General features: G+C 44.4%; 1 protein-coding gene across 3 annotated transcripts in view; it reads left to right on the top strand.

The window, feature by feature from the left end:
• The window catches only part of LOC308120016 (latent-transforming growth factor beta-binding protein 2-like), a 112357-nt gene that overhangs the window by 73668 nt on the left and 15975 nt on the right, over positions 1-22714 (top strand). For 2 of the 3 annotated variants that reach the window (XM_080480370.1, XM_080480369.1), the window contains exons 10-31: positions 378-500; positions 581-745; positions 2206-2499; positions 3965-3984; positions 4252-4288; positions 4759-4821; positions 5592-5717; positions 6975-7103; positions 7308-7427; positions 7740-7859; positions 10649-10768; positions 10931-11053; positions 11168-11293; positions 11494-11619; positions 11754-11879; positions 12821-12946; positions 13467-13592; positions 14508-14633; positions 16024-16143; positions 16248-16373; positions 18492-18614; positions 19223-19345. In XM_080480370.1, the coding sequence (XP_080336496.1) occupies positions 378-500; positions 581-745; positions 2206-2499; positions 3965-3984; positions 4252-4288; positions 4759-4821; positions 5592-5717; positions 6975-7103; positions 7308-7427; positions 7740-7859; positions 10649-10768; positions 10931-11053; positions 11168-11293; positions 11494-11619; positions 11754-11879; positions 12821-12946; positions 13467-13592; positions 14508-14633; positions 16024-16143; positions 16248-16373; positions 18492-18614; positions 19223-19345 (2688 nt within the window). The remainder of the gene's footprint in view (positions 1-377; positions 501-580; positions 746-2205; positions 2500-3964; positions 3985-4251; positions 4289-4758; positions 4822-5591; positions 5718-6974; positions 7104-7307; positions 7428-7739; positions 7860-10648; positions 10769-10930; positions 11054-11167; positions 11294-11493; positions 11620-11753; positions 11880-12820; positions 12947-13466; positions 13593-14507; positions 14634-16023; positions 16144-16247; positions 16374-18491; positions 18615-19222; positions 19346-22714) is intronic. The other variant, XM_080480371.1, reaches the window with a different exon arrangement.

Below are 22714 nucleotides of genomic sequence, written 5' to 3'. Positions count from 1 at the left end.
AGATTTTCTAGTGGTAGCAGACACAACGCAGCACTGAGACGCGAGCTCGGTGATGCTGCCATGAAAGATAGCAAACTGGCATGAGCCTCAAATCCATGCCAGGAAGTTTTTTTGGGACATTTCACTGTATTTTGCACCAGAAGGTTTCATTAAAATTGGGTTTATGTTGAGATTTTAGTAATATTCTATAGTAATTGTTTGGTTTTGTGAAAATATAGACATTTCAATCACATATACATCAAAGAAAATTTCAAGGTTATTTGTGGAACTATTTCACTGCTCCGGCCCACTCAAGAGGAAAAATGTCCCCCGAACTAAAATGCTGCTCTAATCAGTGTCCTACAAATTGCATGACTAACGTGCTGCATATTTTGCAGACATCAATGAGTGCCTGCTGCCGGGGATCTGTAAAAACGCTGAGTGTCTCAACACCAAAGGAAGCTACAGGTGCATATGTAAGCCAGGCTACTTGTTAGACGCCGACAGGAGCCACTGTGTCTGTAAGTATTGTTTCTTCAAGAGGGTGTTTATTTTAATGCGGCGCATTGGAATACACTGAACGTGTTTGTTTCTCTCCCAGCGGACAAGGCCGTGTCTGACCAGCGAGCGCTCTGCTACCGGTCGGTTTCAGCAGGCACATGCTCTCTGCCGCTTGTTAATCACATCACCAAACAGATCTGCTGCTGCAGCCGCGTGGGGAAGGCCTGGGGCTCTGCGTGCGACCGCTGTCCTCTGCCAGAATCAGGTACAGTTGCGAAAGCTACGAGCGTCTGCTCTCTGGACTGCACGCTCACATGTAAATTTCTGGTTTTACTGTACTTGCAGAAAAACTCTCTGCAGGCTTAAATGGTTTTTGCAGACATTAAATGTCATGTGCAAGCTTACGTAAGGGCTTGCAGTGGTAGTAAAAGCGCAGGCAAGGAATATTTACCACTCACTCAGTGTTGCCGCTCTCTGCCAGGCATGTAAAGCAACTCAAAATAACTAAATGTGTTTGGAATGGAAAAGGACCAAAAACATAACAGTTTTCATATTTGGGAGGCTGCATAATGGTGGGAGTCATTCTTGTGTTATCACTCCAACCCTCGGAGAGAAACCCCGCTACTAGACCGGCAAAGCTTCACAAGCAGAGAGACGCAGCTTAGCCAAGTGAAACATGGGAAGTAGTTGTCATCTTTTTTATTTTTTTTTTTTTATACTGATCTAATCTTCAAAGAGAGAAACAAGCTGGTTTTATGGAGTGTCTGTACTGGCTGGTGATTCATTGGGATTGTCATAGATCAGATATCACAGACGCAGACCTCCATGGTGCTACTCACAGACACACAGACACACACACACACACACACACACACACACACACACACACACACACACACACACACACACACACACACACACACACGCACACAAAACCTCTCAGTATTTAGGATTCTGGATTTTGTAAAGCCTGACAAGCTGTTTTAGCCCCGTTTTGAACGACGTAGTGAGGCCGGATCCTTGCGACTTGGTAACAGGAACCCATCAAGCTTGGTTCCGTATTTACTTCCGTGCGTCTGATGTGGCTCCTGATCATACAGTATATATAGCCTCATCCCCCTCCACTTTAAATTCATCATTCAGTAGCCTCTCATATCCACATTTCCTGCATTAACACAAGCATTTACTGCAACCACATATCTGTCGTTACTCATATCTCTATTCCAGACTCTTTTTGGCACGGAGCTGCTGGTTTCAGGTCAGGTAGGGGACACACTGCTTCTCACTTGTAATGGATTCACCATGGCCGAGGCCTGTTGGACTCAGGGACAAAGAGGTGCAGTCTCCCTCCTTTTATCTAGCTTGCCAATCGCCCATTAGCCTCTCATTCACACGCCTCCACACCAATAAGTTCAAAGGTCAGTCAGTATTACATGATCCTCTAACTTCCCCCGGTGGCATAGTTGTGCCGATTTGTTCGTGCAGATTTCCTCAGTCTTTTCGAATTGCCCTCGCTAGTGCCCCTCTGTGACAGCTGTCACAGTGCACAGGAAAGCACAGCACTACTCATCACATCGTCATAACAGTATTACACGGCTGGCTTGTGGTGCCGTTTTTGACTATCACACAGTAACAGGAGCCAGCCTCTGTCAGAGTATTATCCAGGAGGATGTTTTTTTTTTTTTCCTCCACTCATTGTTTGCTGCTGTGTTTCTTGTCCAACAGATCACTTCAAGGAGATCTGCCCAGCCGGCCACGGATACACGTACTCCCGCTCCGACGTGCAGATTTCTCTCAGGCAGTTGGAAAATGACGAGCTGCAGAGCACAGGAGTGTCACTGGAGGAGCAGAGTCCCACTTATCCCCAGTCACCATCTTCTCAGCCTTCGCTGCTGTATCCCAGCTACCCAGAAATACCCCAATACCCCATCTACCCCGAGACACCGCAAGTGCCACAGTTCCCTTTGAGTCCTCAGCACCCCTCACACCCGGCCAGAGAAACACCGAGACAGCCAGAAGGTAAATATCAGAGCAGATGGAGCATTAAATCTCTCCTAAGTTGACTCTATAGGTTGGTCTGTGTTGCTGCTGAATGTTTTTCAAATATGCATTTTGACCAGTGGATTTTATACTGAATTAATTAATTATTAGTGTAAAGGGAACAGAAGTAAAATTTAGGTTTGCTGTTGTAAAAAGGCAACTGTTTTAAAATGGCTCCCAAGTAGCTGCTATTCTGAAGCACTTGGGCTCCGTCTTCGTGTAGATTGCAGAAACACGACCACTGGGCAAGTCGTGCATAGTTTTGTAGTTGAAAGTCACTCAGAATAGCATTCCAACTTCATCGTCTGTCCGTACGACTGTCAGTGTACTCGCCACTGTTAAGGTTTATAGCGTATTGTCCTCGGCACACGTGTGTGTAGTTTCATTACAAAACAAACAACAGCACCCACTAGTGGCCCAACATACTAACTACATTGTTTTCAGTGTTTCCCCCCCGTTACCATGGAAATGGACATCATTTTCAAAACATCTCGGAAATGTTTGATACCTTCCTCCTTCATCACGTCCAACTCCTTTGCATCGATTTCATTTTGCGACTGAAGGAGGATCCGTGCTCAAGCCAGTCACTCCACAGCAAATGCAAATAAACAAAAAATGAAAGGAATACCAGCAGATTGTGTAAACAGAGAATAAAACCGTGCAAAACTTTTGTTTGAATACATCTGTTTGCATTTGACGGAAACAGAAGTAAGTAAAAAAATCACCCACAAAAATGACACAAACCTAAAGTGCAATTTTTAAATTAGACTTTTTGTGTAAAGACTAAGTTAAAATCTATATAACGAGATAAAAACAGCTTAATTCTTAAGAATCCGATAATCGCAGTTATGGCTTGAAGGGAAATTAGGAAATCCTCATTCAACCAGAAATCGCTACTTGGAATTTGACACATTTTCTCTGCAAAAATCAACAGGATGTTTGATCTCAAAACAGCCTCAGACATGTTCAAAGTTTTAGTCGTACTTCCCTACGTCAGTATGAGACCCCTGCGAGCGTCACACAAATCCTCAACATACATCTCAATCCAGAGGATCTTCTGTAAATATACCTGATTTATTGCTCGCAAGATACTTTACTGGCAACAGCACAACATTCTGATTTATAAGAGGAGACAAATCTCTAAATATTTAGGACATTTTGTCATCATTATCAGGAATATTTATTTCGATGACTTGCTTCACATTTTTTCCAGAAGTTTTTCTCAGATCAACATTTTTCTCTGTGATGCAGAGAACAAGTGTCCAACTGTTTTTTTTTGTTTTTTTTTCACGAAATAGAGACATTTAAAATTGGAGTGCCTGAAGAGAACACGGATTATATCATATGTTGTGTGTGTTCAGTGCCTTGTTAACACAAGCAGAATGTCGGCCTTCGCTACTGATAAACTTTTCCTCTTCTTCTTTTTTTTCCTGTCTTGTGGCAGATGTGGAAATTCTGAGCCCGGTGAGTTCTGCCTCCCCGCCCGCCCGCCTCTTGGCACATGCCTTTGAAATGTTTTTCTTAGAACGATATGCTCTAGCTATCTCAGCTGGAGGGTTTGTTATGATTATATAACTTATTCAGACCACATTTTGGAGGATACACTCGCCTAATTAGCACACAAGGTGAAAAAAAGAGAAATCACAGACATACTACATGGAGGATGTGGTGATAAAAAATGTAACTTAAATCCTTTCTGGATGTTGTTTTTTTCTTCTTCTTGTTTTCTAGCCAGCTGTTGTGACTGACTCGCCGCTGAAATATTCAGGTATTTTATTTTTTTTCCTTCTTGGCTCTTCTCAAACAGATCATGCTACCAGTAGTTGAACGCGTGCCTCGCTGCCGTTCTTTAATGCCTCTTGTGGTTTGATTTAGCATCTCTTAACTCAACGGCCAATAGCAGCTTCAGTCAGGCACAGATGTGTGATGTGATTTCTATAAATTGCTCCTGCACAGCAGTGGCGGTCTTGCTTGGTTTGCCTTTATGCCAGTGAAAACATCGACAATAAAGTCTAAAGGTTGACTATTTTTAACGAGCCTGTTCGGTTTATTTTGGGTATTGTAATGTTTCTAGTTCGGTCAAGTATCGCTGAACAGTGAATAGCAGTCATGAATGGAAAAGCAAGCAGTACTTTGTTTTGGTTATGTGGTGACCTAATGCCCAATATGACTGAGTTTGTCTGTGTTTTACATTTTCCTCATCTTGTACCTCATGACAGTCCTTATTCCTTTTAATAGATACTTCTCCTGAAGTCCAAAGCTTTGATTCAAGGGAAACAAGCTCCCGGGGTTCAGCCACAGGTAAGACATGCAATAAAAGTACCGTCACTGAAAAGTCATTGTCTATCTTCACTGGACTCGTATGAAAACTCCACACACAGCTGCAGGGTTACTATGCAAAAGAGCAATACAGAGCTCTCTCAACTATTGGCAGGCAGTATCCCATGAGGAATGTTTTCAGGCTTACCCAAAGTAAAGCTAGAGAGAGCTTTATTTTGACCCCTTTTCCTCAGAGCCAATTTGGCTTGAAGCTGCCGCGCTGCACAGAGGCCGCGAGGGCGAGGACCCAAAAAAAGAGTCTGCCTCTTGGAAGGGGATCCTATCCTGAATGGACCGAGGCCAGATTTATGAAAAATGAAGAGCGAGAAGGAGATGGGGTGAAAGTGTGTTTGGGTGACAGACGCAGTGAGAGAAGGAGTCACAGAGAGATTGAGAACGTGAGAAGAGCCTGTGGAGACGTTTCTTTGCTGTCCTGAGCCCGGGCTAAAGTCAGAGTCTCTCCCTTTGTGATGGAAAGAGACAAGAGCAAAACTAATGTCAGGCTCTACTGTGCATGACCTGTCTCTTGCTCCATACCACCTGTTCGAACACTACGGCGCCATAAAAGTGGCCCTCTCATCCAAGACACCACCTATAAACCAGCGAGAGGGGTTCCCAGGCAGAACAACATGTGTCGGTGGAATGTGCTTTTTTAGCTTTTACAGTCCTTCCAGTGTTATGTAACCTCAGGTCAGAAATATTCTTGTCCCCTTCCTAAGTAATGACTCTGCAATCTGCGTGGCTTTTCATAGGTATTGACAAGTGCGCCGCCGCCCCTACCATATGTGGCCGTGGGAAATGTGTTCCTGTGCAGACCGGCTACACTTGCCACTGCGAGCCAGGATTCAAGCTCAGTGCTCTGCAGACCAACTGCATTGGTGAGTAACCCAAAGGAGGAAGACAGAGATTAAATCATTCTGACACTGGAGGACACAGCAGCTCTGTCTGTCATCGTTGCACTGTGAGCAACTCGACAACACTCATCGTTACAAGCGCAGGCATCTAAACCTCCAGAGATCAAGTGAGCCAAAGGGAAGGAGAGCCGTTTGTTTACACTGACCTGCTCCTTGTTGCTCGACTATACATGCGAGCCAGTCCAAAGAGCTGCCATTATATGCTGTGTTGTCTTACCTCAAGACGGCCAGCGCGAGTTCTTTTAATGAGCTCGTCTGGGATCAGTCCCATCTCTGACGGACGCCTGTATCGAATGGGAGCATCAAAGTTTCTGCTTTGAAACTGAGCAGCGTCTGCTTGTCAGATGCAACAATAATTCAATAAGGAGAGAACAAGGGAGGAAAGGGAAAACTTTTCTGAAATTTGAGTTTGGCGAGGACAGTCCGATGATGAATGGGAAAGCCAGAAGGACCCCTTAAGTCTGGATGCTGGTCGTGGAGTGGAGTGCACTGGTTTGGCTCAGTTGGTAGAGTGGTTGTTTTTCAATGAGAATGTTCATTGTTCAATTCCCCATCTCTTCCTATCCACATGTCAAAGTGTCCTTGAGCAAGACTGTGAACCCTAAACTTACATGTGGCAGCAATATCCATTGGTTTTGGACAGTGGAGACCAAGAGCTCAGAGAAGTGGACTTGGGATTGGACATTTGCAGGTTTGATTCCCACAGCTGACAGGTCACCACTGTGGCTCCCTGAGCATGACCCTTGACCCCCATCAGCTCCCTGGAGTGCTCTAATGTGGATGCCCACTCGATCGGAAAAAAGTAATTTCCCCAAATGGATTTATTAAGTATGATTAGTTTATTTTGAGTTAGATTAGTTAGCGTTAGATTGCTGGATTAACTGACTCAACAGGATGTTGACATGGTGCTGTAAAGAAAGTATAAAGTGGCAGAATGACAACTGATGCCAAAGGACATGGAGCAGAGTGGGCACATTGTAGATACACAGGCAAAAAACTCCTTAAATGGGAGTAGTACTGGCAAATTTGACAGTCAGCTGATTTATTTCCATCAGTTCGATATAGAGGTTTTCCTTACCTCCTCCTGAAATGTGTGGATTCCTAAGCTGCACAGTGGAAAAAAGGAAAGACCAAAGCAGCAGTTAAACTGCATGACCTCATAAAGACTCCATGTACAGATTGTTAATCAGTTGTTTTGTTCCTCATTTCTCGCTTCGGCAGATGTGAATGAATGCGACGAGGAGCCATGCGAAGGGAAAGGCCGCTGCATCAACAGCTACGGCTCCTACACCTGTCAGTGCTACAGTGGCTACAGCCAGGTGATCACTCACAACAGGAAGTTCTGTCAAGGTGAGACACGGCCCCGCTGCTGTAAGAGACATAATGTTTCCAGAGAAAACACAGGCTGCAGCCGCAAACCCTCTTCTCTCTTTGAGCCATTCAAGTTCTCGTCTGTCGGCACTGTTCACTCAAAAAGCATCCTGCCCTAATTAATGCGCTGGAACACAAAAGTCACTCTTTTCCATTCTCCTTGGTTCTCATTCAAATTGGCAGACATTAATGAGTGCGGCATGCCCAACAAGTGCCAGAATGGCAACTGTGTCAACACAGAGGGATCTTACACCTGCGAGTGCGACAGCGGCTACGCCAAGTCCTGGAGAGGCCTCTGCGAAGGTAACTTGCGTGTGTGCAGAAACACCTACAGACACAGAGCCAGGGTCACACAAGAGCACAATCCAAACCAGATCTATTTGTTTGCTGCTATGAATTAGTGTGTAGAACGCGAACAAAACCCATATTGTATTTTCTTTTGGTCAAAGCCAAGAAGAGAAACTATGCAGTCCGTGACAGAGGGATTGTGTGTATATTTTAGTATTTGTAAGCTTGCACCCTCTCTCCGCCCTGCGTGCGCACATTGTCTATGCAGCATTGTTGTCTTCAAAACAACTGAATCAAATGTTTGTGCTTCACCTTCACCCCGAGCAGATATAGACGAGTGCAGAGATCCGAGCTCCTGTTCCAGCGGCGTGTGCGTCAACACTCTGGGATCCTTCCTGTGCCAGGCCTGCGGCCCGGGGTTCAGGCCTGTCAACGAAAGATGTTTGGGTAAGGCAGCCTCACACCCCGTCAGTGCAGCAGCATCAACGCTACCCAGGCTCCGCAGGGTGTTTCCAACCACTGCATGGAAATAACCTGGGTTCCCCTCTTACGCTGTAAAACGGCAAATCGGGCAAAGTCACAGAGACATCGCTTTAAAGAAAATAAATACAAGGCGACGTGGCAACAGGCTGCGCTGTTAAAGACTTGTTGAAAGCATATGATGCAGCACAGTTTCCCCAAATATCATGATTCAATTAAATTTGCAGCTCTGCGGCTTTTTTGCCTAAAGGGACACGCAGATGTGCTGATATATATAAAAATTATAAAACAAATTGTGTTTTTGCTTCAAAAAGATTTTTATTGGATGTTTTATGTAGAGAGCAGACCACTTGTGACTCCACATGACAGACCAAAACCACAGTGGCGATTGCTATATGAGCCGGCCGCGACGCTTATTGCCTTTGTCCATTCAGGGTTTTGACGTTTGATATATTATCTCCTCCGCCCAGAAGCCTCCTCACTCTGTTTAAACACATTCACCATGTTATTGCGGATCTTTGATATCGTTGGCCCCGTAAAAAGATTGTTGATAATACTTCAATTTGGGAGAGTCCAAATATTTTCTCTTGGCCACAGCCTTGAACAAACAGTGTATTATTGTTGGAAAGCTCGGGCCACTGTAGTCTTGGGCCCAGCAGAGGCTTTATTACCACCATTGGGCTAGGTGAGGCGACCGAGGAGGGCAAAGGGTCGATTCCCCTCTGCGAAGAGGTCCCGGCACGCAAACAAATGTCCTCACTCACCCGTACGCTCGTCGTGGTCCAGTGCAAAAACTCTTACCTGGCCTGACTGCACTCGGTGTATTTGCTCTAAAGTAGCCCACCAGAAGCTTCCACCCTGAAAGTGGCCCAGTTACATAACATCCCAACTGGTGTTACTTGCCACATCCCCTCGGTATGACCTTGCACCCCTCTAATTTGTTTGGAAACCCAAGCTCCTTCGGTGAGTATTCCAGAAATGTGAAAAGCTCACACACCACATGAATGATGGAAAGTATGGAAATCAACTTAAGTCGTTCTTTTTTAATCGCTCTCTCAGTGAGTCCTGTGACTGATGCTGTTGTTTAAAGTCTCACATTTTCCTTACCTCCAAAGAAAACACAACAATTTCTCATTCTGAGTAAACCTGTGCTATATAAATATCCACAGGGAGAAACCCAGTAAATGAGGGCTGACACTTGAGGTGAATATTTTTTGTGTGGCACCGTGGGAGTCGCATGAAACAGGCAGCGTTAGCAACCGGCTTTCCTGCGTTTGCTTCAGCCAATTGACGGCAGCGCAGTACAGTAGTTTGGGCTCAATTGGGCGAGTCGTGGATAAGCCTAATCGTTGGTGTGATAAACAAAGCAGCTCCGTTCCCCCTGTCAGGGCTTATCGGGAGAGGCTTGAGAGATGGCGCATGATTGCAGGAACAAAGCATCGGGCCACGCTGACAGACGTCTGGCAGCGCTCATAGCAAGAGAACAAAACCCGGCCTCTGTGTTTCAGCATCACTGTCACCTCTCAGCAGGGGCGGACCTTCCATGGTGGCATGAGGGGGAACATGCCCACACTGTAATCTGATTGGCCACCTCGTTTGTCCCCCCCCACCTGTCACTGGTGACACGGGTGCAACTAGAGTTTGCATTGGAGTTTATCTAAACTTTTGCAGGAGATTTTGTCTTATGTTGCTTGAATTTCGAACATGTTCAAACAATGTACCCATTTTTTTTTTTACTCATAGTTACTGCGTATTTGTGAGAAGTCTCATTTTCATCCAGGTCCTCATACAGCAACTGCACTTCTTTTATGCGCTCCATTGTCCTTGACATCTCATAACCAAATGATTGCTGGACGGGGATACACCTATATTTAAAAGGCCAAAACCTGTCTCAACTATTACATTACATTTGTGTTCCAAGACAGCTGCAAAGCACATAAAGTCTGTAGTTTTATTTGACAACTGTACTGCAAATCTAGAGCGAGTGTTGTGCAACATGTATGTATCCCCACATTTCTGTGCGACAGTCAAACAGACATCGTTTTCAAAACGTTTGAATTCAAACATGGATTTGAGTGTTTTTGTGTCTCCAAACTACTTGCGTGTTAAATAGATTACCAACTGCACCGAAGAAGCAGATGTTTAAAAGAACACTGTAACGTAAGCGGACACGTCCAAGAAATGATTAAAGCTGACAGTGGAAAAAGAAGAAGTTACGTGGACCCCCGTGATGAAGAGAAAGAAATAGTTCTGTAGTCTAAATATTAATGAGCGACGTCACTCCTAAACTTCTCCTGATCCACCCCTGCCTCTCAGGAATGCCCTCTTTAACATCCTCTGCCAAAACAAAAGTGTTCTTTCTTTCCTCGGTTGTCTCCTTCTTGCTCTCTTTCCCCACTGTACTACTGTAAAAGTGCCACTGTTAGCACTTGCTAGATTCCACTATATAAACAATGTTTTTGCCTGAGGTTTTCCACACACATAATCCTTGGGTCAACTGGTCCGCCTCATGCAGTGGAAAAGACAGCTACTGCTGCGAGAAGTAAACGGCCTTCATGAATGAGGCTCGGTCTGTGCACTGATGTAATTTAATGGCGGCTGTTTGCAGTCATTAGGCACACTAATTGTGGTGTAATTGTTTCCTCTTTTACTGCTGAGCATACCCTCCACAACCGTTTTCTGTGAATTAATGCTTTTTTTGTGGCGGGGTCGGGAAACTGGACGTTGCGTCATGTCTCGACCTCCTCTCTCCTCAGATGTGAACGAGTGCTTGAACCAAACCGTGTGTGGTCGCGGTAGGTGTGTGAACACCGAGGGCTCCTATAGGTGCAACTGTTTCCAGGGCTTCAATCTCTCCCCAGACAACGTTTGCCAAGGTAACGGTCAGTCAGGTGCCCCACATCAAAATGCTCTCCACACTCCTACTACAGTAGCTTTACGGCGCCATTGAAGTTTAATTTAAACAAAAGCTCCAAAGAGTTAAGACGTTGACTTTATCATTCTGAGGCCCTGCTTTTTTCTCTCCCTCTTTTCTCCAGATGTGGATGAGTGTGCACTTCCGGGAGTCTGTCTCCACGGCCGCTGCGTCAATCTGGACGGCACCCACAAATGCACCTGTAACCATGGTTACCAAGTCACCTCGGACAGCCAATCCTGTGAAGGTCTGCAAGGGATTAACTCGAGCTGTTGGGCGTAACTCATCACTGCATACTTGTCGGCCCGTGCAGCGCTCTCGGCAAGCAGCGTAATTTCTGCAAATTATTTCTTTTTGCTAGATGTCAACGAGTGCGCAACCGACATTGTCTGCCCAGTGGGAATTTGCATCAACACCGCAGGTTCCTACACTTGCCAGAACTGCAGGCCCGGGTTTGGACCATCTGTTGATGGACTCAGATGTGAAGGTATGAAGCCAAATTTACTCTAAACGTGGGGCTAATACAGAGAATTTGGGGATTAAAAAGGAGTGCTGCCACTGATATCTCTGTTCCATATTTAGATTGCAAAGTGGAGATACACTTTCTGATTGTTCAGTTGCTTCCATACCACATTTTGACCACATTTCTAACCATGTATGCGGTGAATTTTATGTTTTTCTTTCTAGATGTTGATGAATGTGCTCAGGGTGACATGTGTCGGGGTGGTATGTGTACAAACACTAAGGGATCCTACACTTGCACCAGATGTCAGGCGGGCTACAGAGTGTCCCAGGACCACCAGAGCTGTGAAGGTAAAGTCAGACTCAGACTTTCGACTCCTTGAGTTTAAAGCATTACCACTGTTAGGCTTACTCAGCACATCTGGGTCCTTGCCTTTGTTCAATCTTTACTCTGATGCCAATATATATATATTGTTTTCTTTCAGATATTGATGAGTGCCAGTCCCTGTCGACCTGTACCAATGGGATCTGTCTAAACTCTGAAGGCTCGTACACCTGTGAGAACTGCCCCACGGGTTACAGAGTGTCGTATGATGGAGAACTCTGCCAAGGTTGGTGTCATTCAGTGATGTTGGTGCCATTTCTATGAGTGGCTCTGAGTAAACTCAGACGGTAGAATGTGATTCTGGTGTCCTTGGTGGGCTGTGGGCAATTTGGTTGTTTTGCCACTTAAAATTTAAACCATTTAAATCTGGGGTGTCGATCTTCCTTCTGTTCAGGGGCCACATACAGCCCAATTTCACCTTGAGTGGGCTGCTAAGTTAGTGGCACAGGAGACTTTAAATTTAATTTTTGAAGCTTCACTTTGTTGTGGCACAGAGTAAAAGTTTTGCAAAAGGGCATGTTTTTGCAAAACGTTTCTTAATTAGTTTTTAAAAATTGCTAGTCTAAACATGAAGTCCATTTGAATGATATTTTCTGGTGCAAAATGCAGAGAAATGTGCAAAAAACTTATCCTATAGTATTAATGGGTGTTTTTACAAAGTCACCCTGACAGAGTGGCGAGTTTGATAGCAACGAGGTGGCAGCATCACTGATATCTCAGCTAAGGTCACTGTTGTGTTGTGTCCGGCCTTCTGTTTGACACCCCTGAATTAAATAGGCCTTCCATCTTGTATACGGTTTTATTCAAGCCAATTCCACCTGACTATTGGCAAATACACCCTGAACAGTCCATTCACATCTTTGGGCAGTTTTAGAGTCACTAGTTAACGTCAAACACACCTTTTTGGATTGTGGGAAACATTAATACTCCACGTGGAAAAGCCCCCAAGCCCAACTAGGACTCACACTGAGGAGTTGTAAGTCCAACATTTCCATAGGATGTTCAAATCATATATTTAATAAACACACTTAAACACTACTTCAAAGAAATACTTATTGAGCAGTTCGTTATTACTAAATAAACCTCTGTTTCTGTTATTTCCATGGATAGAAACGCAATATCTAAGATTTTTTTTTTCCAGTTGTGTGATTGTGCTCATCTTAACAGATATTGACGAGTGTGCGCTGCCCACTGCTTGCCCCCGCGGGACATGCACAAACACTGAGGGTTCCTTCACCTGTGTCGTCTGCCAACCCGGTTTCAGAGTCTCTGAGGACGGACAGCAGTGCAATGGTAAGACTTTTGGCTGTGTTTGTTGTATGTGCTTGGTTCTGTTTGTACATTTGAAGTCCAGTACTTCCATCCTGTGCTCTCATTCAACAAGCCAGACCTCGGCTGGACCCCGGACAGAGCCTCGGCTCGAGTGCCGACACTGTTGAGCATGTTTCACAGCTGGTTCAAGTTCTACATAAACACCATCAGGTGTGACAGCCTAAGACCCAAAGTCCCTCCATGTGATCGCAACACTCTGAAATACTCTGAGACATCACATCATCGCTGGACCGAGCACCTTCTCTGCCTCTGGCACCACTCGCGCTTGCTCAACTCAGTGAGACACAAACCCTCAAATAGAACAAGATGATGTCAGGCAAACATCCTGCAGATAGCCGAGCTAAAAACGATAGACATGCCGACATTTATAATTCTTAGCGTCAGCGCTCACCAATCTAACTGATTACAACTGGCGAGCTTTATTTATTTGAGGCCAGAGATGATAATCTGTGCTATGATGTGTCTGTGTGTTTGCGTCCAGATGTGGACGAATGCTTGGTGGCTAACGTCTGTCCAGGCCAGCTGTGCGTGAACACGGAAGGATCTTACACCTGCAGGGGCTGCGGAGCTGGTTTACAACTATCTGCAGATGGCCAACACTGTGAAGGTATATCTAACTCAATCAACCTGCTCGGAACAGTTCATCATGTCACGATGGAAGACGGTGAAGTTAAAGCTGAAGACAGTCAAATGGGAGCGCATTAAGCCGAGAACATGATCAGAGGAACTCTTCACTGCACTCGGTAATTTCTCATGACATGATTTATGAGATCAATGCAGTGAAATGGCTCCTTCCACGAATCCAGTGAGGTTAGATCTGTCATGACTTCATGAGAAGCGGAATAGCAGTGATTATTTAAATAGTTTGAAACGCAGCGTTAGTCATATATACTTTGGTGTGTTTTTCAGTGGAAGTGTGGATCTAGCCCGAGAGGAAGATCCCCCACTGATCCGTATCTCTGCGATGGGAGAAAGTTTTACAAAACAAGCCCCGGTCCAAGTCAGCCACTGATAGGATTTTAATGGATGAGTCTGATGCCATGGAAAATATGAAGGGTTTAATTTGAAATGAAGTCAACCACCTCACGCTGCTCAACCCAACGGCAGAAAGGAGCGACCTAAATCACTTAACAATAGCCTGTACTTCTTTTCTTCTCAAGAAATATAATCTGTGCCTGCTTGAGGAATTTGCAGTGATCACGTAACAGCCGGCCGGCGACTGTTTGTAGATACAGTAATTATATGCCACCTGTAATAGCTTGCCGTTTTTTTGGGATTTGATGACCGTCTCACATACTTATCCTTCCACTCTTTTTAATAAAACACTGTCAGTGCGATCTAATAAAGCTTCTCTTACTGTATGTTCGGCAGTATGCTGAGCTGAGTCACTCTTAGCTGTTAATGATTTTTTAACAGATAAGAGAGTGGAAGCACAAAAAGCGATCCCTCTAAAACTTTTTATGGGTAACTTGATAACCTATATCTAACCTTTTCTTCTTCTTCTTCTCCTCCTTTCTCTTAGATATTGATGAGTGCCAGACACCAGGTGTTTGCCCCACGGGAGTTTGCACCAACACAGAGGGTTCCTTTTCCTGCATGTCCTGTGACCCCGGCTTCACAGTGGCACCTGACGGGCTCTCATGTGAAGGTTTGTCAAATTCATTTCACATGCATACAAGCTCAAGTCGATCACAGCTGAGCGAGGTCAGTAAGATCATTGACTTGGAAACGGGGCCTCAGTTTCAGTGCAAAGAAGTCTTGTGAAAAATCAGGAATTTCATTCAATAATATGTAATCTGAAATATTCTTTGCCACTCTTTTCAAGCTGCAGCGTTCAGCATTCATGCTTTCACAAACTCGCAGTATGACACTATGCCAACATTAACAAATCATTAAGAAGTTCACATTTAATGAACTATCCTTTCACAACACATAACAAACCTGAAATTTGAAAAAACAAACTTCAAATTCAACAATATTATGCCTAAGTTCAGTATGTGCTTTACAACTTACAGATCACAGTGTATTTTTTATTATACTATTTCCATCTTCAAAGGCATAAAACATTTGGTCACATGTAGCTGGAGCTATAAAATATAGTCAACAAGTTCATATTACGATCAGAATAACTTGTCAAGTTCTAGAAATTATCTTTAATATAGACACATTTTACATCTGTGTACTAATCCTGATCACCTGAACTGATTCACCACGTAAAACAGATTTAAGTGCGCCCCTGATGGTCAAATAAATACATTGCAGTTCATGTCATTTTTCTCGCACCTGGAAAATTTCATCTCAGATTGGATTCAGGTGGGCCGGTTCTGGCCCGTGGGCCGCGTGTTTGACACCCCTGCTCTTGGAGACAGACATATAATGTTGTTGCCCTCCTGATAGTGAGATCTCATTCTCCAAGATCAAAAGTAAAACTCACGTGTTTACCTCTAAACAAACACCAATTTTGATTTGATGCAGAATGACCTGTATGTTCACATTAGAAGATGTTACTGTCAACATCAGGTCTAGTTACAAACTTTTAATTTGGAAGTGAAAGCTAGAATAGGCCTCTTATCACTCTGCAACTATGTAGTTAAGAAACTGTGTTTTCATCTGTACGTTTTGCTTTTTTATCATGATTCCCTCAACAGAACATTTTAGAAAACCCTCTACTTTCAATAGAAGCTGCATTCACGTTTGTTTATTTCATAACAACAGTGTGTAAAAACTATACTCAAAAAAGTTTTGTTGGGAATTCTCGTACTTTTCACTTTCATCCTGTGGGAACTATTCAACCCGTTGACTGGCTGGTTTTTGGCCCATGGGTCGTATGTTTGACATCCCCGCTCTATGCAATTACGTTGAGTCACCCTCGCCAGCACAGTATGACCTACTGCAGTAAGTCATTAGTGCTGCCGATGATGCATGTGTTTTTTTCACATGTTGCCTTGTGGTCTGGGGTCTCCTCGTCCAAATGACGAGTGATTTACAGCCGGTGCCAATGCGTCTTGCCGATGACGTGTGCCTATGTGTCAATTCAGATGTGAATGAGTGTGAAGATGCCAGCTTCTGTCTGGGAGGCACGTGTACCAACAGCGTGGGCTCCTTCAGCTGCTCGTGCCCCTCTGGTCTGGAGCTGGTGGACGGGACTTCCTGCAGAGGTATAAATGCACACAGAAAATATACCATTAGTGGCAAAGTGTTTCTGGAGGTTTACCTCATGTTGACACAGCTGTGTGAGTATATTTGTGCCTGTTTGTGACAGATATCGATGAGTGTTTAACCATCATGGGGATCTGCGGCGAAGGAGACTGTCTGAACTCTCAGGGCTCCTTCTCATGCATGTGCTCTGACGGATACATCCGCACCGATGGAAAGCCTGGCTGCCAGGGTATGGCTACACACTGCAGACATGAGAATATGGCACTTTACACTCACAGAAAACATAAACTAGGGCGTTCAAAACTGACGCGTTAACGTGAATTAATCCACAATAATCCTGTGATTAATGTGAATAAAAAATTGGAATCATTTGACAGCACTATTATAAACAAATCCCAAAAATCAAATAGGTGGTGTCAAACTCATTTTAGTCCAGAGGAACATACAGCAAAATGAAACAATAGCAACCTTTAAATCCACGTTTATAGCCATTTCAATATGTTTTCCTTTGATCTGATGCAGAAAGGTATGAGTACATTATGAAAAAGTTAACATTTATTCCAATACACGTTGTTTCCTGAAATAAAGGTATTATCAACGTTATCACATTGGAATGCAAAATACAGTGGATGCTTTTGCTCATTCACCCTCACGGTGTGGCTTTGACACTTCACATGATGGAAAAGATATAAGAAGAAGATACGATACGATACGATACGATACGATACGATACGATACGATACGATACGATACGATACGATACGATAATCCTTTGTTTGTCCAACAATAGGTTGTATGTTTGACATCACTATAATAGATAGATCGATAAATAAAGAAGAGTTTCAGCAACAATGGAAAAGCAAGTGTCCTATTTGCTGTCCATGTACTGTGCGGAGAGCTGAGCCCGAGCCAGAGACCCCTGGCATGGAGGCCCAGGCCAGCCTCCCTGTGTAATGGGCCATGGCTTCATCAACCGTCTCAGCTCGGACATTAGCTTGATGTTATTCCAGCCGCACCCAGCGACCCACTGGTCGTAGTGATGGAAAAAAAAAGAAAAGAAAGATGATCATCAACTTGAAAAATAAAAAAGACTTTTCAACAAACCGGAGCATTAGCTGTACAAATACATGAAATAACTCTGTCTAGGATGTCAGATCTGGATCATTGTTATTTCTTGGTGGGTCTTACAAATAACAGCTGAAGTTAAGTAAACACCGGCATGTATGCCGTGAAATACTTCATCATGATACGAAGCAGGTAGGTTACATCACCATAAATTTGCTTATGGTAAACGGCAGGAGTGAGTTCTGAAGCAGGGTCGTTCTCCCAGCGAGACTCCTGCCTCACAGCTATTTAGATATCCAAACTGAGCAAACTGCCCAGCCCCCATCAGGTACTTTGGCTGCTCGCCACAACAAACACCGAGCTCTAATTATCCTATAAATCAACAGTTGCCGTATATTTTCGTGCAGTCTGTCATTTTGCGTCCAGCGCTGACACAATGAAAGCCAGACGCCTCTGACATGAGTCTGCAGGGGCGGCAGAAGGGAGGACCAAGGTTTTTGAGGATATGGAAATGAAAGATGGATTTTTTATTTTTTTTTAATTCAGGTGAGGCCAAAATGAAGCCTGGCCTTGACCAAAACAGATGAAAAGAAAGACGGACAGCACACTGAAACACACCTAAACCTAATCCCAATCACCACGGCGTTGCTATAGCCCTGCTGTTCCTGTCAGTAAGACTTTAAAGTCTTTGAATTCACTCCAAAACCACCAAGTCTCTGCATATTTATGTGTTTACCTACAGTCTGGAGTAGGTTTTATTTTTTTCCTGGGTGCTTACCATGTCATCTCCAAAACGATTCATCTGATTATCACAGGCTGGGAAAGGAAGACATGTGTTATTTCCAGAGATGACTTTACTCTCCTTTCCTGCCTTCCCCCCCAACACTTCACCTCTGCTCCCAGTACCTTACAAGTTATGCTGTAATGCTGCAATTATCCATCCATCCACCGATAATCAAGCATGCAGCATCCATTATTAATTTTTAACGAGTCTGAGGGAAATGTTCTCAGCCCGAAGAGCTGAGCTGGATGTTTTTTCCTCCTCTTGTTTCCTGTTTTGAAAGAAAGCCATTAAGCGCTCCAAATAGCCAATGCATCTCATGCTCAGACAAGTGCTTGATTGCACATTCTTTCAGTGATACATATGATTGCCGAGCGGTGCTCCCTGCGGAACTAACGGAGTCCGAGGATATCTAGCGTTAATCAATATGTACCCAGTCGTGACCAGCCCGTTCTCCTATTATCTCTCTTTATTAGTAAGCCTTCCTTATCCCGTTTGCAGATGTGGATGAATGCAGCAGAGACAGCGTGTGCGTTCACGGGCAGTGCGTCAACACGGACGGCTCCTTCTTGTGCCTGTGTGAGGCTGGATTCAAGTTCAATGACGATACAGCCGACTGTGAAGGTGAGACTGAGTGAAGCTCCTTTGTTGGGGTTGTCATTGTGATTGTCGACCCTCTGCTCCACGCTGACATTTCCTCTCTCGGAGTGAACCAACATGTCACCATTTGCTATTTGAACGTCACGCTACATTAACGCTTAAGCAGACCCAGTATAGCGCAGTGTGCTATGATTGATTATCTATGGTGCTTGAGGACATGCCTCCGGTGTGAGTGTCCAAGTCTGGATAAGAGGCTTTCTCAGAGCGAGCTGTGCCTGGATTACGTGGCTGGAGCCCTGAACTCTGTCTCCCCTGGGGGATGTATGAATGACCCCATTGTGAGCAGGAGGTGTTTCTCCCTCTGAAACGTCTCCCTTTAGCTCCTTCACAAGTTCTTTAGTTGCTGTGATAATATTGTTCTTGGCCACTCTGGTTGCCTGCTGCGTTCACCGGGGAGAGCTCCACCGCAGGCCTCCTGGTCGACTCCTGCTGCACGGCCATTAAGCAGAAGAACAGCGGAGGGAGTTTGCGTCCTGGGTTGCATGCATCTCTGCTAGTGTCCGGTTGCACGTGCAGTCTTGCGTCCATGCCTCTGTTTGTCAGCATCTGTCTGGCCTTCTTTCTCCACACAGACCAGAATGAGTGCAAGGAGTTTGGGAGCTCGGTGTGCGGTACCTGGCGCTGTGAGAACACCATCGGTTCCTATCGGTGCTTCATGGGTTGCCAGCCCGGCGTTGAGGGAGCCCCAGATTGCGGTGAGTGATCGAACCGTCTATAGTTAAGAATAGAGCACAATCAATTAGGCATTTGTGGTTGTAACTGGAACCCCATTTGTTTACAATCCATGATCTAATCGATGCATTAAAAGTATTTTGGCTGCTCTTAACAGTACTCCACATACTGTTTGAGTCTCACCACTCAGTGCATAGATAATTACATCTCTTTGGCTCGCACACACAGAGGCTGATGTTAATCAAAAGCTATCAAGTGCTCTGGGTCTTTGCACTCAAAAGACGGTGGGGGAGATGATGAGAAATGGCCCCTGAAATTGAGGTCCTTAAGAAATAAGAGTGCACTGTCATTAGAGGAGTGTGAGGCCAGAAACTGATAAAGGTCTCATCCTCCTGACAAGGGGGGTTTTTAGAGTGCCTCTGGCAGACGTACAAGGTGGAACATGATCACCCCTCTCATTCTTTGTGAAACAGATTGGATTCAGGACGGCTTAGATCAGTGGTTCCCAACCCGGCGTCCAGGAGCCTCTTAGGGAGGGAACACGAGATTTCACTGGGGAAGCCCAAGGCTTCGCCTGCTCCGAGGGTCGTCAATATTAACACATCAAACAAACCCCGGAAGACACATTTTTGAATCTGGAACTGAACTGTGAAACTAAACATGGCTTGTTTTTGTTCGTGAAAGTGAGGCCCCGTTTAATCAAGTGAAAACGCAAAGCTTTTGCTGCGATTTAGGTGTCTGTTTACATGACAACGGTACTCAGAGCCACTGTAAACGCAACTTTTTGACAACGACTCCCAAGGTGGAACTTTTTGAAAACGCCTCAGCGAGTCCAACAGTGTTTGGTTTCACTGTTTGTTTTGGCAAATTAGAAATCCAATAGGAGTCTCAAAACCCCCCAAAAAGTTGGCAAACATTGACTTAGATGATCTGTTATCAGTCTTTGCTTTCATGTCATGACTGCTTGGGTTTGCGTCTGTGTCCACATCTGGCTAGCAACAACAACTACAACAACAACGGGCACATCTCTGTGGTCTTCCAAAACGCATGCAGATTGTGTTTACTGGCAGGATTAAATACCCTTCGTCTGAGACATTAATGTGGTTTGTTGCACAGTGGTTTGAGCTTATTACTCTTCATTGTGTAGTGTGGTATTGGTTGTCTTTGTCACAACCGCAGCGCCATAAAATAACATATTTGGTTTGTAAGGAGCATGAGTGACAAAAGGCCAAATATTTTTTTTTTTCTTATATGAGAACGGGATCCAAACTGGAGAGTGACAGGAGAACAGAGGAAAACAGTCTGAGAGCATCAGAAAGGAATGAACGGGTTGTGCTGCAGATGGAAGCAGTGTATGTGAATGTGTGTGTGCATGTGGTAAAGTGTGAGGTTTCTCTGCGTCATCCCACGTTGTGTTTGTGTTGAAGGAAGAGAAACAGAGACCACACCAGTTGTAGTGCAGATGCAGATATTCTCATGATCTTAGACTGCTGCAGCGTTGAACAGTCGACCCGATCCCGACTGCATGTTGCTGCCTCCGCCCTGCACTTTCTAGTCTTGTCTGTCTGGCACCAGCTGTGGAGAGCACCGGCCTGCAGTGTGATAAGGCCTGACGGAAGCCAGCTGCTCACCTCCACCAGTCAAAACACTGTTAACCAGCTGTTAATCAGAGTCTCCATACGGCGACTAAGTGATTCAACTCTACATGTCTCATAAATATATTACACCTAACTACTTTTTTTTTTTTTTCTCCATCAACTTGAAATCGGTGTGGAGAATTTTAAGTGGGATGTAAAGTGCAAAACAGCAGCGGCTCCCAACTCTTTTTTTCTTTCCAGATTGATCGATGCGCCAACTTTCACCAATAGGAGACTTTAAGTAAACGCAATAGGGAATTCCCAGGGTTTGCTGTGCATTCTAGAGCAGTGACTCACAACCTTTTTCTTGAGGGACCCAAATGCTTACTGTAAAATTGCACCACACCCTGTATTTTGCAATTACAACAAAAAGTTGAAAGGAGCCTCACAACACACTATATGTGAAATATATTCTCTTTGCTATATTCTATAAAGATGAGTTTTGGGTTTACACACCATCTCGGGGTGTTTGATGGACTGGTGCGGCTTCAGCTTAAACAGTTTCAAACTTTCATTTCACAGTTTTTCACTGCAAAAGATGCATTCAACTCTAATTTTCTCCATATCTTCCGTGAAGCCATATTCCATGTACTAATTCATCTCTCTTTAACCTTGTGCACGGCCATTTTCTCTCCTGCTCCTTTCATTTTTAATGAAAATGCTTAAACTCAGTAGTTTTGTGACTTAAAATAATTAAATGCTGACTCGCCTATTTTTTAAAACAGAGACATTTTTTTATAACCCTTAAAATCTTGAGGGCTTCGCGACCCCACATGACTCTTGGGGCCCGTTCAGACCTAGCGTTAATATGTTTCAGGTGATCCGATCACATGTGCTAAGCCCTGATGCAGACTGTATCATGCATTTTGGGCTCACCACTTAGAATCGGATTGTGTTATTGCCTCAATGTCACTTCCGCTAAAAGGCCATTATGAGTCATCCAGCTTGTGCTGGGCGGATCCTCTACAGACCCCCAGGCACTGACGTCCATGTTCTTCTCCACAGTGTCTTTGGAAAGTTGTATAAAGTTGACTGTACGAGTCAGAGCGGTGCATTCTCTGAAACGAGAACACGGCGCGCAATGACGACATTTACGTATGACATGTTTCCCTGCGACGCCACCATCCCGGGATGCATTCACGCCACATGGACGTTCACGATACACTGGAAATTATTTGGCACTTGCCAAGATTTAAGTTTTTATTTTTAGACATGATAGATAAGTTGACTTAGATAAGTTTTTTTGCTTATTTTGAATGTTTGTTTAAAAATCATATATCCAGATTTCTTATCAAGTGAAATTTCCTTGCCGCATGGACATATAATTTCACTTTTTTCAGTAATTCTCTTCTCAAATTTAGTGTACAAATTGTTTACAAACCCTTTTGTACAAAGCCTATGTCCTCCACCTCGGGAACTGGTTTGAGTGAAAGCACTTTAAAATGGTCTTATATCCCTTTACTGACCCCTGGTTGCCCCCCGAAGAGACCCAGTTCCCACAAAACTTGCAGGGCCTCTTGTCTGCACTGATTCAGAGTTCTGACCACGTCCCGTTGCTATGTTGTGACGCTACTCGTGTTTTCACTTGACAAACAGCATTGAGTCACAGTCCTACTTTTCAGAACCGAGCCCTCGAACTCCGAGAAGCCACAGCGATACGCACAATAGTGGCTTGTTTCACCTCAGGACGGGAATTTGTGGGAGATGTTGCCATCTCCTCAATAAAAGTCCAAGAAGGGAGCTCAACTACCCCGG

This window comes from Lipophrys pholis (genome assembly GCF_963383615.2).
Source record: "Lipophrys pholis genome assembly, chromosome: 14".
NCBI classification, from domain to species: Eukaryota; Metazoa; Chordata; class Actinopteri; order Blenniiformes; family Blenniidae; genus Lipophrys; species Lipophrys pholis.
Note: the sequence above shows the minus strand (reverse complement) of the source record. Positions and strands in the feature narration are given on the sequence as shown.